Source organism: Anopheles arabiensis, chromosome 3, assembly GCF_016920715.1.
Source record: "Anopheles arabiensis isolate DONGOLA chromosome 3, AaraD3, whole genome shotgun sequence".
NCBI classification, from domain to species: domain Eukaryota; kingdom Metazoa; phylum Arthropoda; class Insecta; order Diptera; family Culicidae; genus Anopheles; species Anopheles arabiensis.
In genome coordinates this window covers 54,886,998-54,901,554 of record NC_053518.1, presented here as the reverse complement: position 1 = coordinate 54,901,554, position 14,557 = coordinate 54,886,998, and the positions used below count along the sequence as shown (strand labels likewise).

The 14,557-nt window shown below is 46.3% G+C and overlaps 1 protein-coding gene across 5 annotated transcripts in view; it reads left to right on the top strand.

Moving 5' to 3' along the window:
- The window catches only part of LOC120900210 (serine/threonine-protein kinase meng-po), a 320,097-nt gene that overhangs the window by 161,755 nt on the left and 143,785 nt on the right, over nucleotides 1-14,557 (top strand). For all 5 annotated transcript variants that reach the window (XR_005739165.1, XR_005739164.1, XR_005739163.1 and 2 more), the window contains one exon: nucleotides 4,312-4,414. Coding sequence is in view for 1 of the 5 variants with exons in the window: in XM_040306903.1 (XP_040162837.1) it covers nucleotides 4,312-4,414 (103 nt within the window). In the remaining 4 variants the exon portion in view is untranslated. The remainder of the gene's footprint in view (nucleotides 1-4,311; nucleotides 4,415-14,557) is intronic.

Below are 14,557 nucleotides of genomic sequence, written 5' to 3'. Positions count from 1 at the left end.
GATGCAGCTAAATGCTCTTCGGCAAACCGAATGCGCGCTTCTACGTGGTGCGGCATTAGCTTACGAACCTTTCGTGGTTTCCGGGCACAGAACCCACCGGCGTGTAAACACCGTTTTCGCCGAAACTTGCAATCTAAGCTCCTGCTTAATACGATTGCAAGTTTTGAAAGGGTCCGCCCTGATTTTCTCAACCATCTGCGCGTCAACGTCAGCCGTTGTTTTTCGCGGACGACCTGTGGATTTACCCGTAGCCTCGCTACGAATGGCGTTGTCCACAAACGTCCGCGAACGGCCGAACGCCTTGCAGATGGTTTTGATAGGCACGTTCTCACGATACAAACCCTGAATATGTTTCCGCTCCTCTGGAGTGTAGTGCTTTCCGCGACCCATGATAAACTTGTGGAATTTTCAAATCGCAAACTTTCACCTTTACCACTAAATGAAGAATGAAGCGCAACACGGTTTGGATCTCTTTTTATACTACCGAAAAACGCTGCCGTTACTCAAAACTCAGATAAGTAGCGCACCACAAATGCGAGTATAAAAGGCAAACAAACAGCGATTGCAAATTCAGTACGCCTCGAACATTAGGCGAAAGAACTCCGCAAGAGCCAAAGCCTCTCTAAACCATACTAACAACAACATACGCCTCGATCTGTTGGCGATAAGAGGCCAACGAACTCCGCAGGAGCCAAAGCCTCTCTAAACCATACTAACAACAACAACAACTGTTGGCGATGACACACCTATTGCACGCAAAAAAACACACAACAAATTTTTTTTCCTATCTTTTTGTCCACCGGTGTACCAGGGACTGGGCTCCTGCATCGACTAAAAGACACACAGTAGCATTTCTCGATGCAGATAGTCAGTCCATTACGCTTGCACCACGAACAGAAGATTTCGATGCAGTCTTGCAGGAATGTACAATCACCTGTGTTGTGAATAGGCGCAAAAATTTTTGCATCGTCGGCAAACAGACTGATACTGTCGGGAGGTAAAGCGAGGGTAACATCGTTATAAACAATATGAAGAGAAGCGGGCCAATATTGCTTCCTTGTGGCACACCCGAGCTGCTGACTATTTCTTTGGACATGTGGTTTTCAATTTTCACGATGTATGTGCGATTAATTAGGTAAGACTTAAGCCACTGTACGAGCGAGCAGGGAAATCCTAGCTTATCGAGTTTAGCGAGAAGAATTGCGTGCGGAAGAGAGTCGAATGCTGCTTTCAGATCTGTATAAATTGCATCGACTTGAGCTCCGGCATCAATTTGACTAGTGCAATAGGTTACAAATTCAACCAGGTTCGTGGTAGTCGACTTTTTTGGCACGAATCCATGTTGATACGGGCTTAGGTAGCTGCGGCATGCATGTAGCAGATTTTTGTATATCACTAGTTCGAACACCTTGGCAATGGCACACAAAGATGTAATACCCCGGTAGTTGATGGCATCTGTCCTGTCGCCCTGTTTGTAAATAGGAACCATCCAAGATTTCCTCCATGCTTTGCGAAAGTAGCCATTGGCTAGCGATGCATTGAACAATTTTGCAAGGATAGGTGCTACTGTCGTTTGACAGCGTTTCAGCACGGTAGAAGGAATTCCGTCGGGTCCAGGAGCGAAGGAAGGCTTTAGTTGCGCTAGGGCAGATAAAACGATCTCACTGTCGATGAAAGGAGTGCTCATGTTAATTGCGCCAGCCGGAGTGTTGACGAGAGCAGCATCAATGGTATCGGTATCATTCATGGCCGGTGAAAAGCAATCTGCGAAGCGATCCGCGAAGAGATTGCACATTTCATTAGTGTTGGCACTTGTTGCTCCTTTGTACGTAATGGATTTCGGTGTATGCGTGGATTTTGTTTTGCTGTTGTAGAAGCGCCAAAACGAGTCAGGCCACCTGCAGAGGTTACATTGAATATTACTCAAATATGTGCCATATCGAAACCTGTTATAGCGCAGTATAAAGAGTGCGTGTCAAAGTAGATCGAGCGATATCTTTGGCAGCGGCGCGTTTGATAATTTAAACAATAAAGGCTTGCAGCATAAAGGACGATAATGAACATACTGCTTCGTCAAGTGAAACAAAGTTGGAACAATGAAAGCTATTGTTAAACATTGATTTCATGTCGTTCAGTTTCATGTAGTCAGCTTTAGCAAAGTTATAACGATAAAATGCGGTTGTCGTCGAGTTTTGTCGAGTCGTCGAATTGCGTCGGGTCAATCGAATTGCGTCGGGATATAATGCATATATTGAAGTCAAACGCCGGATGGTAGAAGTCAAGAGGTACAAGCGGAACAACACTTAGAAAGACAGGCGAACACGATTTAGCTGCAGCATTGTTAGCGTAGAGCAGGTCAAGTATGCGTCCGTGCGAATTATTGATGTGATTAAGTTGCACTAATCCGTTAAATTTAAATCCATCCACAAAGGTGTTGTTGGCCAGTGAGCGTGCAGTTGGTTCATAGTTCATGACTATGATGAGTATACTGACGAGGACGAAGGATCAGCTGTGGACCAGCTTATGCTAGGCTGATTGAAATCGCCAATAACAAACAGCAGATCCGAAGGCTTCAATGTGAAAGTGAAACCGCAGATACAATCATGAAGAGAGCGAAGAGTCGATATCTCGGAGCTAAGTTGCGGTGGAATGTATACTACCATGACGTATAGATGTACGTTATTGCAGGCGACGCGCACACAAATACAGTAGAACGTCGATTTTCCGGGGACGGATTAACCGGCGGGCGGATTAACCGTGCGCATAAATCTGACAGCTGTTCATGCGTACGGCGAAAGTTTGCAGCGATAGTCAATTGGGTAACCAGTTTCTTGTGCAGCTCTGTAGTGTCTAGGGGTATTTTCGAAATTCATGTTTGTTCATGAACAGTTGTTAAACCTACAGTTATTGATTAAAATAATATTCGACTAACGATTAATCGATTGATTCTAGGTGAATTAATAATAAAACTAGTGAATTTGATATGTTTTATATGCGTTTGACATTTCTTGGACCATTATCCGTGCAAATCGATTAACCGGCAACCGTCCGGTCCCGAGCTGCCCGGATAATCGACGCTCTACTGTATACTCGAGAGACCGGTCATGGGAAGGTAATTCTATCGAATCGTATGCGTTAGAAACGGCTAGCAAAACATCACTACCGCGAGAGCTAGAGCCGCTGAGAGAGTGATCACAGCGGTAACCAGAGAGGTTGTTGTTGAAGAGAAGAGCAGATGGAATGTTGTCAACAGGCCAAGTTTCCGTGAGGGCGATGAGATCGAAGTCAGCCTCCGATACAGCTAGGTGAAATTCTTTTTTTTAGTACGCAAACCTCTAACGTTTTGATAACAGCAGCTTAAATACTCAGCGGTAGCGTTGTCATTATGACGGTAGACGTGCGTGCGGCTAAACGATGAGTCGTTGTTGGTGTGCGTGTGGTGTAGCGGTGATCAGTACTAGTTGCTGGTGTGCGTGTTGTAAAGCGGTTTCGGGTGGCTATAGGAGATGAGGTTTGGTGGTCGTGTTGACGGGATGGAAAAAAGTTAGGTACACCGATACCGACGGGCCAGGTGGATGGTGTGAGTGCCGCATCTCGCTCTTCTCAGCAGGCTATACGCTATAACGTCATCGGTGGCTAAGCGACGCTTTAAAGAAGCGACCACTTGTTCCACAGTGACGGCCGTTGGTAAGCGGGATAGGCGGAGCAAGATCCTATCTGTGAATGGCTCACGAGGAGTAGCTTGAAGCGGTGTTGATAACGGATCGGTTCCCACCAGTTCATGCGGTTGTGTAGGTGCCGGCTGGACGGCAATCGTGTTTCAATCGAGGCAATCGAGCGCGACGGGAGTGCGGCCGAACAATTAAACGTCAAACGTCAAAAGTCAAAATAATATATATACAACATATAATATAAGCATATATCTAAATATCCATAAAAACAGGTTATCCCCGATACACGCCATACTTAAAATACCCGATTTCGCTTCTTTTTAAATTTGACAGATCTTCAAGCAAATTGTACTGATTTGACACATCGGTTGTCAAATATCAAGTGAATTTCCTTTATGTCGCATTTTTAAAATCATGTTAAAAACTATAAAATTGTAATATTCAGTTGAAATCATTTTGAATAGCTTATTCAGTTATATATAGAAGTTGATATATATTGATACGTAAAAACATTATATAAAAAACATACATTAAAATTGTGTTTAAACAGAGGATTGTTATCTCAATTTCAGTATTTAATTTTGATTGTTATAATCACACATTTTACTTAATTTTTTATGTTTTTTTTTCCTAAAAACAGGTACGGACCTCACTTTGAAACTGATAATGTCACGAATATCACAGTGCAGAACGGTGATACACTTTTTTTGAGTTGTAGGATCAGCCTCCTGCAAGACAAAACGGTAAGTCTTTACGGAGATTTTCAAGTAAATAAATAAATTTTGCTATTAGTATCAACCAGTGTGTAGGGGATTCTCGATACAACTTTTCCGTTCGGCTTCTGGACTTTGACTAACTGTATTTCCTATCATTCTTTACATGTATTCGCTTATTCGGGCACGATTAGTGTAGCGCCTGGGAATGATCGTGTAACATCGGGTTTTTGGCTATCTGTACTAATTCAATACTTAACATACCGCCTCCCGTGGAAAGGTTACTTTCTACGACTCTTCATGTAACAATTTTCCTATCCGTAGCTATTCTTCTTGTTGGATCGGTTGTTGTGTCTCTAGCGGTGGACTGTAACTTGAGGGGGTGGGGTAGTAGTTTTCTTTCACCATAAATCGGGAGCCCTCACGGACAAGACGATCTTTCTTCGTTGATGTCGCATGCAAGACTAAAGTTCATTTATTATCACTTCAATGTGTGCGTGTCGCACTCCGAATTCTACTGTCACAAAATATGCAAACCCAAGCAACAACCCAATCCCTGTGACATATGTCAGTTTGCCCAAGCAGCAAACGCAATGCGCAACTCGCACAACATCCTCCCCGGCGTTGAAATGTCATTTCAATTTTCATCCTCGTCTAACGGTAGAAAACAGACCTCAGTTACCGCACGCTTGAATTCCGCTCTATTCGCTGTCTTAACGGTAACGACACGAATTGTACCATCGTCTCCAGGGTGTGCGGCAACGATTCTGGCAAGTGGCCACTGCAGTAGTGGCGCATTCTGGTCAGCTAGTAGCACAAGTGATCCTACTTTAATCACCTTTCGCTTCAGCCATTTCGATCGATTCTGCAGCTCCGGCAGATATTCGGCGGTCCATCGTTTCCAGAAGTGTTGCAGCATGGACTGCACTAACTGCCATCGTGAGAGATGATTTTCCTTCAAGGTAGAGTAGTCAGGTTCAGGAACCGTCTGCATCTCACGTCCGATCAGGAAATGTGCAGGCGTGATCGCAGTGTAGTCGGATGGGTCATCTGAACTCGGTACCAAGGGACGAGAGTTTAGTACCGCTTCTATCTGTGTCAATGTTGTGTAAAGCTCCTCGTAAGACAGCTTCCTATCGCCAACAATACGTTTTAGGTGGTATTTGACCTGCTTCACACCAGCCTCCCAAATGCCACCAAAGTGTGGGCTTCGTGGTGGTATGAACGACCAGTCAATACCCTTGTCGACACAATAGTTGGTGATCTTTTTCGTAGCGCAATCGTTCTGGAACATACGCCAAAGTTCATGTAGTTCGGTTTTAGCTCCGACAAAATTAGTCGCGTTGTCAGAGCGTATCGTTTTTGGGCATCCACGTCGACTGATGAACCGTCTCAAACTCGCTAGAAAGGCGTCTGTCGTCAAGTCTGAAACCAATTCCAAGTGAACCGCCCGAGTCTGCAAACACATAAACAAGCACACGTACGCCTTGGTGATTTGCGGTTTGCGAGAAGTCGTTGATTTTATCCAGAAGGGACCGGCGTAGTCCACACCGGTATTCGAAAAGACGGGGGCTGGCTGGACGCGATACGACGGTAGGTCACCCATCAGTTGCGTCGTCTTCAACGGGTTTGCCTTGAAGCACACGATGCACTTCCGTATTACCTTTCGAATAGTATTCTTCACATTCAGTGGCCAGTACCGTTGACGTACAACTGCAAGCAAACCTCTTTGCCCGATGTGTAGGTTGTCGATGTGTTGTTCGCGAACGAGAGCTTCAGTGATTGGATGCTTAGCCGGCAACAGCATCTGATGTCGACTGTCGTAAGGTATGAAGGCTCGCTTGATCCTGCCTCCAACTCGTATGATCCCATCGTCAGGATCCAAAAACGCTTGTAGTCCATTAAGTCGATGTTTTGTATTCGCACCGTCCATAAGTGCGATGATTTCGGGCTGGAAAGTCTCGCGTTGAACCAGTCGTACTATTAAGAGCGTCGCTGTACGCACTTCCTTCGCTGTCAGTCGACCCTTTACCACCTCCCTTTTGCGTGACTTGATGAACCTAGCTAGTCGCACCAAGTAGGCCATACTCCTTACAATCTGTGTGTAACTGCTCAACCTGTCAAAGATCGGAAAACGTTCGATCGGAACAGTCATGGCTAAAGCCACTGCAGCTCGCATTTCCGGTAGCTCATTATCCGGAATTTCCACTTCGTCCTCATCCTCGATGAGTTGCTGTGTTAGTTGGGGCCGCCACCAAATAGTTGAACCAATCAATTTCCTCGGTGTAACTCCACGCGAAATCAAATCAGCCGGGTTGTCATGTGTGGAAATGTAATGCCAGTGGAAGGATTGGCTAAGCTGCTGGATCTCGCTTACCCGATTTGATACGTAAGTCTGCAGTAGTTCTGGCGTTTTCTTGACCCAAGCCAAGACGATTTTTGAGTCGCTCCAAAGATGTACTGATTCAAATTTAAGCTCCGTAGCGTTCAGGAACTTCACGACCATTCGAGCCAGTAACAGTGCCGCTAACAGTTCGGCTCGAGGGGTCGTGATGGCCTTCTCCTTCGGACTTCGTTTTTTCGGTAGGATCCGAGACTTGCTGCAAACAAGCTGCATCTTGGACTCCTCGTCGGTGAAAGTGCCCTGCACGTACAAGCAGGCACCGTAGGCTTGGTCGGATGCGTCAGCGAACCCTTATAGTCTCAGCTGGAACACATCCTTCCAGGAAATCCATCTCGGAACTCGGATTTCCCTCAGTGATGTCATCTCGGTCCGAAAGTTTCGCCACTTCTCGTCGATTTCGGTTGGGATGGAGTCGTCCCAATCGATTTGTAGTTCACCTATTTCTCGCAAGATCAGCTTCGCGTAGGTGATTACTGGGCCAAAGAATCCAAGTGGGTCGAAGATTTTGGCCAGTTGACTCAGAAGTTTCCTTCTAGTCATTCCTTCTGGGTTGTCAAAGTCAGGAACGGACACCGCGAACCAGTCCTCCAACGGGTTCCATGTCACGCCCAGTGTCTTAACGATGGTCTTCGAGGTGTCGTCCGTAACCTCGAAAGTGTCTCCTCGTTGTTCTTCAGCTACACCTAAAACGATATCTGAATGGTTGGCGCACCACTTGTGAGCGCTGAAGCAGGCTTTCGCCAGTAGTCCTGTCACATCTCGCTGTAGTTGGCAAGCCTCAGCAAGGGTATCGGCACCAGTCAGGATATCATCCATGTATGTCTCCCTGTTGACCACCTCTGCGGCCCTTGGGAACTCATCGTGATGATCTTCTGCAGCTTGCTTCAGAGCCATGGTTGCTTGAAACGGGGAAGGTCCCAAGCCATACGTAACTGTCAGCAGCTCTCGCACCGTAAGTGGGTCGTTCCGATTGTACCTCCAAAAGATTCGCTGGTACCTTGTGTCATCCGGATGGACCACCACTTGACGAAACATCTTCGGAATGTCGAGTGTGAAGACGTACTGAAATCCTCTGAAACGAAGCAAAATTGCAGTAAGATCGTTCTGAACCGTCGGTCCAGTCATCAAAACGTCGTTGATCGAGACGCCGGTTGACGTCTTCGCTGATCCATCAAACACGACTCGCAGCTTGGTTGTCGTACTCGTTGGCCGCAGCACGCAGTGGTGCGGTAGATAAAACACCGATCCTGGGTCGTCATTCGGTGTTTCCACAATCTCGCGCATGTGTCCGAGATCCTCATATTCTCGGATGAACCGCGAATATTGCTCCTTTAAATCCGGCTGCTTGTCAAGTTTTCGCTCCAAAGCCAGCGCTGTGTCTCGCGAGCCGCCAAGCTCGCGTTTACGTTCGTTGAACGGATGTCGTACTACATACCGTCCCTCCTCAGTTCGCTCGTGTGTGCGCCGGAAGTGTTCCAGGCACGCTTCGTCATCCGCCTTCGGGGAAGGGCGGAGCTCGTCGCAGGATTCTACCTTGTAGAAGTTCCTCAGCAGTTCGATGAGCGGCTCATCGTCAGCAGTTTGGCAAAGTGTACGCGCAACGACCGTCGTGTCGCTCGCGATCACACCTCCAGCGATCCAACCCAGCTTTGTGTATCGCAGCGCAGGTCGGTTCGGGCCGAGTTCACATCGGCCGTCAAGCATCAGGTTCCAAAAACTTCCAGCGCCAATCAGCATATCGACAGGTCCTCTTCTGTTGAAGGTAGGGTCGGCCAGCACCTGTTCGCTCGAGATGCGCCACTGTGATATGTCGAAAGACTTCGTCGGAAGTTCCCCAGTGATTCGTGGTGTCACTAGAAAGTCTAACTCAGCTGTAAAGTCACTGGCACGAGACCTAATCGTCGTGCGCAGTTTACGACAAAGACGAGTTCTATTGCCGTTCAGACCACTGACCGTGACGTCAGCGGGTTTTGTCTTAAGGGAGAGAAGGTTTGCAAATCGCTCGGTGACAAAGTTCATCTGCGAAGCAGAGTCTAATACCACTCTACAAGGGTAGGGAGAATCGCACAAACCATCCACTAAAACAATGGCAGTCGAAAGGACGGTCTGCTTCTCCGGTTCCACGTCACTCGCGCACAGGGTTGTCGGTGGTTCAGCTTGTACGTTGGCTGTTTGGGATTCTTCTATCACTGATTCACTAGATGTCGTTTGACCTACGTTAGTTGCAACCTGACTTGGGGAATCTTCATGGAGTAAGCTATGATGTTTCTTACCGCAACGACGGCAAGAACTGGATAAACATGCTCGCAATTGATGGCCTTTGGAGAGACAATTGAAGCAAACACCGCACCGTTTTGCAATCTCGAACCTTTCCTTAACACCTTTAGCCCTGAAAGGTTCACAAGCTCGGAGTTCATGAGCAGCACTGCATACTGGACACTTCACTAACGGTTTAGGTTCACTCACTACCAGGCTCCTTGCCACTGTTTTCGGCTTCGTACTTTCCGTCGATGTTTTCACGCTGGTATCGAGCTTCTCAGAAATTCGACACTGCTCCTCCAAAAACTCCATCATAGCGGCGTAGGAAGAAAGTAAGTTCTTCTTTTGTTTCGTCTCCCAAGCCACTCGCAACTTCTTGTCTAACTTACCAGCTATAAGGTTGACCATCATTTGCTCACCGAGACCATCTACCGGAAGGTTCTGATTCTTCAACGCCTCAACGTTTTTAGTGCAGGTGTCAATCACTTTACGAAGGCTCGAAGCATTGTCCTGGTTGATCTTGGGTAAGCTGAAAAGGTTTTCAACGTGCTTATCCACAACCACTCTTTTGTCTTCATACCGCTGAGTGAGAACCTTCCAGGCAGCTTCGTAGTCGTTGTTGTTTACCAGCTCATCGTCGATGATACCAGCCGCCTTTCCGACAAGGCAGTTTCGCAAATGAAAAAGCTTCAGGGCCGGTTCTTCTTGCTGGTATCGGTTCATCACCGTGGTGAACATCGCCTTGAACGAATACCACTTTTCGTATGACCCATCAAATGTCGGTAGGGGCACTTGCAACGGAGGGAGGTAGGGCTGAGCCTGCTGCTGGGTCAGTGGGAGAGCAGGTGGAACGGCTACTTCAACTTTCGTTACGGCATCGAAACACGCGGTCAGTTTCAACGAAACGTCATTGAAACGTGTCTCAAATTCGATGTATTTGTCATTCTGCTCTTTGTCTTGGTCATAGTGCAGCGTTAACTCGTAGATTTTGTTCTGTATTTCGTTGCACTCACTATAGATGTTTTCTAAAGCCTTTTCCTGGAGTTGAAGGAAGCGCACGTTTTTTACGTTGAGGTTAGGCTGCTCTGCACTGTCACACAAAGCTGCACACACACGACTAAGCTTTCCACACACTGCTTCCCGTTGCTTCTCCAACACTTTCAGCTGTGCCTCCATTTCGTCGGAATTGTCTTCTACTAGCTGTTGTTGTGATGATGTTGGTTTCGGTGATGTCGTCCCACGCTTAACTGGTGTTCGTTTTAGCTTTTTCGATCGAGTAAATGGTGATGGCATCGTTCGTCACACATGCACACACACCATCAACGTCGTATCGAGCCTTTGCACAAGAATCCGCGCCAAGCTAAGCTGTCACACACACACGCGCATACACGTACACGTACATTCGCTTGCGCCACTGCGCAATTGCACACGAACCGATACCAAGCTGAACGCACTAACACACATTCACTTGCACCGGCACGCCATTTGCAACCGCTAAAACCCAAGCCAAACACTTCTCCTGAAAAGCACACTTTTCCCTTCTTGTTGTCTGGAATGCCCTCAGGCAGCTTCCGTCGAACAGCACTGACCGAAAACACTCGCGTTTACGGATACTGTTCGATCTGTTTGTCAATAGTAACGCACCAAAAGTCACGTCACTGTAGGGCGTCTAGAGCCCTTAACACCCGGTCTCGGGTGTTCCTTTGTACCGACTTTACGCGAGAAAGACAAACCACTTATCACAACACTGGGTAACTTTATCCGGTTCCGTAGGACCACAATGTTGTGTCTCTAGCGGTGGACTGTAACTTGAGGGGGTGGGGGTAGTAGTTTTCTTTCACCATAAATCGGGAGCCCTCACGGACAAGACGATCTTTCTTCGTTGATGTCGCATGCAAGACTAAAGTTCATTTATTATCACTTCAATGTGTGCGTGTCGCACTCCGAATTCTACTGTCACAAAATATGCAAACCCAAGCAACAACCCAATCCCTGTGACATATGTCAGTTTGCCCAAGCAGCAAACGCAATGCGCAACTCGCACAACATCGGTAATACACATATTTTTGATATACAGCGTCGATACTCTCCTTCTTTCGTCCGAACCTCTACTACACGTATGTTGCCATTATTGGCTTCAAAGATTCGTGTGACTCGTCCCACAGCCCATTTCAACGGTGGCAAATTGTCTTCTTTAATCAGTACCATCGTTCCAATACTAATATTATTCCTTTGTCTTGTCCATCTAGTTCGGGGATGGAGTCCGGATAGGTAATCGGTCTTCCACTGTTTCCAGATACGACGGACAAACTCTTGAATTTTCTGGAAACGATTCAAACGATTGACATCGATGCCTACATATGATGGTTCAGCCGTAGACACCAAACTGCGATGGATTAAGAAGTGCCCCGGAGTTAAAACTTCCAAATCCTCCGGATCTGTGGATAGTTGTGTTAGTGGCCGTGAATTCAAACATGCCTCGATTTGAATCAACAACGTCTCAAGGTCTTCCTTCAGAAGTATGGTAGCACCAATTGTACACTTTAGATGCCTTTTCAAATTCTTTATGGTCGCTTCCCATAATCCTCCAAAGTTTGGCGAGCGTGGTGGAATGAATTTGAATTCAATTCCTTCAGAAACGCATTGCGTTGTTATCGCTTCTTGTGCTTGTTGCGTTTTGAACAGATCGTATAGTTCCTTCAGTACTCGAGCTGCTCCACGAAAGTTTTTGGCGTTATCGCATTCTATCAGTGCTGGCTTACCTCTTCTTGCCACAAAACGTTTTAGCGTTGAAATAAATGCTTGTGTGGACAAATCAGCTACCAGTTCCACATGAACAGCCTTAGTCACCAGACATACGAAGACTACCACAAAACATTTCATCGGTGTTGCTTTTCGTGGTGCTAGTCGATACCACAACGGTCTACATAGATCTACTCTGGTATTTAGAAAGGGAAAGGTAGGTGTTGTAGAAAACAACGAGGTTGGCGAAAAGTGACAAATTGTTGTTTACAATTTGTGTTTATTGATAAGCCGTTGACAGCCGAACCGAAACGTCGCCGATTTGCCGTTACCAGAGGGAGCAGAAAAAACATCGCCGCGCGAATCGAAAAACGGCCATCGCGCGAGCGCCATGAGATCAAGTCAGAAAGAGTAAGAAAGCGTACGTGAAATTTTTTTACCGATCCGCCGCGAAATTTACTTTGCTACGTTGTAAGATTTAGAGCAATAAAGTAGTGCAGTAAACTACGAGTTAAAAGATCACGTTTTAAGTTTGAGTTGAAGAAAGAACTTTGCTTCTAGAATAGTAGGAGTTACTCTTTCTGGAGGCAGGTCACCCATTAATTGCTCCATACAAGTAGGTTTGCTGCGAAAGCATTTTACACAATTATGAACAACCCTTCGAGCAAGGTTGCGCGCACGCAGTGGCCAGAATCTTTCTCGAACTATTGATATTAGTAGTTGCGGAGCCGGATGCTTAAACTGGTGATGGTACGATTGTACAATCAACGTGGTTAATGGTTGATTAGGATCCAAGATGATTGGATGTTTTCGAGTATTCATTTGAAGCCTGCATTTTGAAGCCTTCCGCCCACGCATAAAATATCGTCTACTAATATAGGGGCTAGCGCTTCTAGCTTGGACGATCCCTTAACTTGACCTTTCTTCACGTTCTTGATCTCTTCTGCAAAGGTTTCCACTTGTGCCATCCGCACGAATACATTACAGGCTTGCCTCAACTCTAAGAGCTGTAGGACTCCGCTTCGTCGTTGATGTCGGTTTACCCTCTTGCTGTTATGACAGAACCGTAAAATGTACGCCACTAATCGCATTAAGGCTGTGTATGATGACCGAAGAGCGAATAAAGGATTAGTATCTTTGGATGTAACTGTCATTGCTATAGCGCGTTCTTCTAGTTGTTCTGGTGTGTACATCAGGGGCAGTGATACTTGATGCCCATTCGTTGCTATGCCTCAGCCATTTGGGTCCGTGCCACCAAAGTTCGCTGTGCAACAATTCACTGGGGGACATGCCTCTGGATATAATATCTGCCGGATTGTCTTCACCAGATACATGGAACCATTGTGTCCGATCCGTGATATGCTGGATCTCTGAAACCCTGTTCGCTACAAATGGTTTCCATCGAGATGGATTGGCAGCTATCCAGTACAACACAATTGTAGAGTCCACCCAAAATACTCCCTTCGTTTCTTGCTTCAAGCTTGCTTTAACGTTCTGCCACAGATGGCACAGAAATAGGGCATCTGAAAGCTCTAGTCATGGAAGGGTTACTCTTTTTTGCCTTTTGCCATTTTCTATTGGTACTACTCTTGATTTGGTACATAGCAGCTGTACTGTGATGGTACCATTCGCCGAAATCGTTCGCATATACAAGCATGCACCATAGGTCCTTTCTGATGCATCGCTAAAGCCGTGAATCTCAATGCTGTTTGCTGCATCTCCTATCACCCTTCGTGGGACCGCGATCCTTTCAACGTCTTCTATGCCTTGTTTAAACTTCTTCCAATTTACGCGTAGTTCTTCCTCTAATGGTTCTTCCCAGCCGACCTTTTTCCCCACAAGACTTGTAAGAAGCATTTTGCCATTACGGTCACTGGCCCGATCAACCCCAAAGGATCATACAAGCGCGCTGCGTCTGACACAACCGTCCGTTTAGTAATGTTATCCTCCTTATGTCAATTTGGGATGCTGAATGTAAGCACATCTTGTGCCGGTTTCCATTTCAGACCCAAAGTTTTTATCGACTTATGGAGATCAATCAGCAGCTCCGAGCCCATTTCGCGAAGATCGGGTGGAAGGGAATTCAGTATCTCTACGGAATTTGATGTCCACTTCCTCAAATGAAATCCCGCAGAATGCAATAATTCTGACAGCTCATTGCAAACTAGCCTCCCTTGTTCTACCGTGTCCACTCCGCTAATCATATCATTCATATAGAAATCTGACTTCAAAATCTTTGAAGCTATCGGGTATGATAAATTTGACTCGTTTGCCAGTGCTTGAAGACATTTTGTCGCCAGGTACGGAGCTGACGATGTCCCGTACGTTACAGTCTTAAGCTGAAACTCTCGAATTCCGCCACTATTTTCATCCCCCCACAGGATACGTTGAAGTGGACGGTCTGCCTCTCTTATCCATATCTGCCTATACATCTTCTCGATGTCTGCGGTCAATGCGTATCTCGGGATGCGAAAACGCAGTACGATACTAATCAAATCGTCTTGAATCACAGGGCCAACTAACAACGCATCGTTTAGTGAAACTCCAGACTCAGTTGCACAAGAGGCATCAAACACAACCCTCAGTTTGGTCGTAAGGCTGTCCGGACGAATAATGCAATGGTGTGGCATGTAATACGTGGGTTCGTTTATGACTTTAGAGCTTGAACTAATCCCTTCCATGTGATTGAGTTCTAAATATTTACAGGGTTTACCAGCATAATAAACAACTGTTCATTTGTTTATAACAATAGTCGTTTTGAATAGACA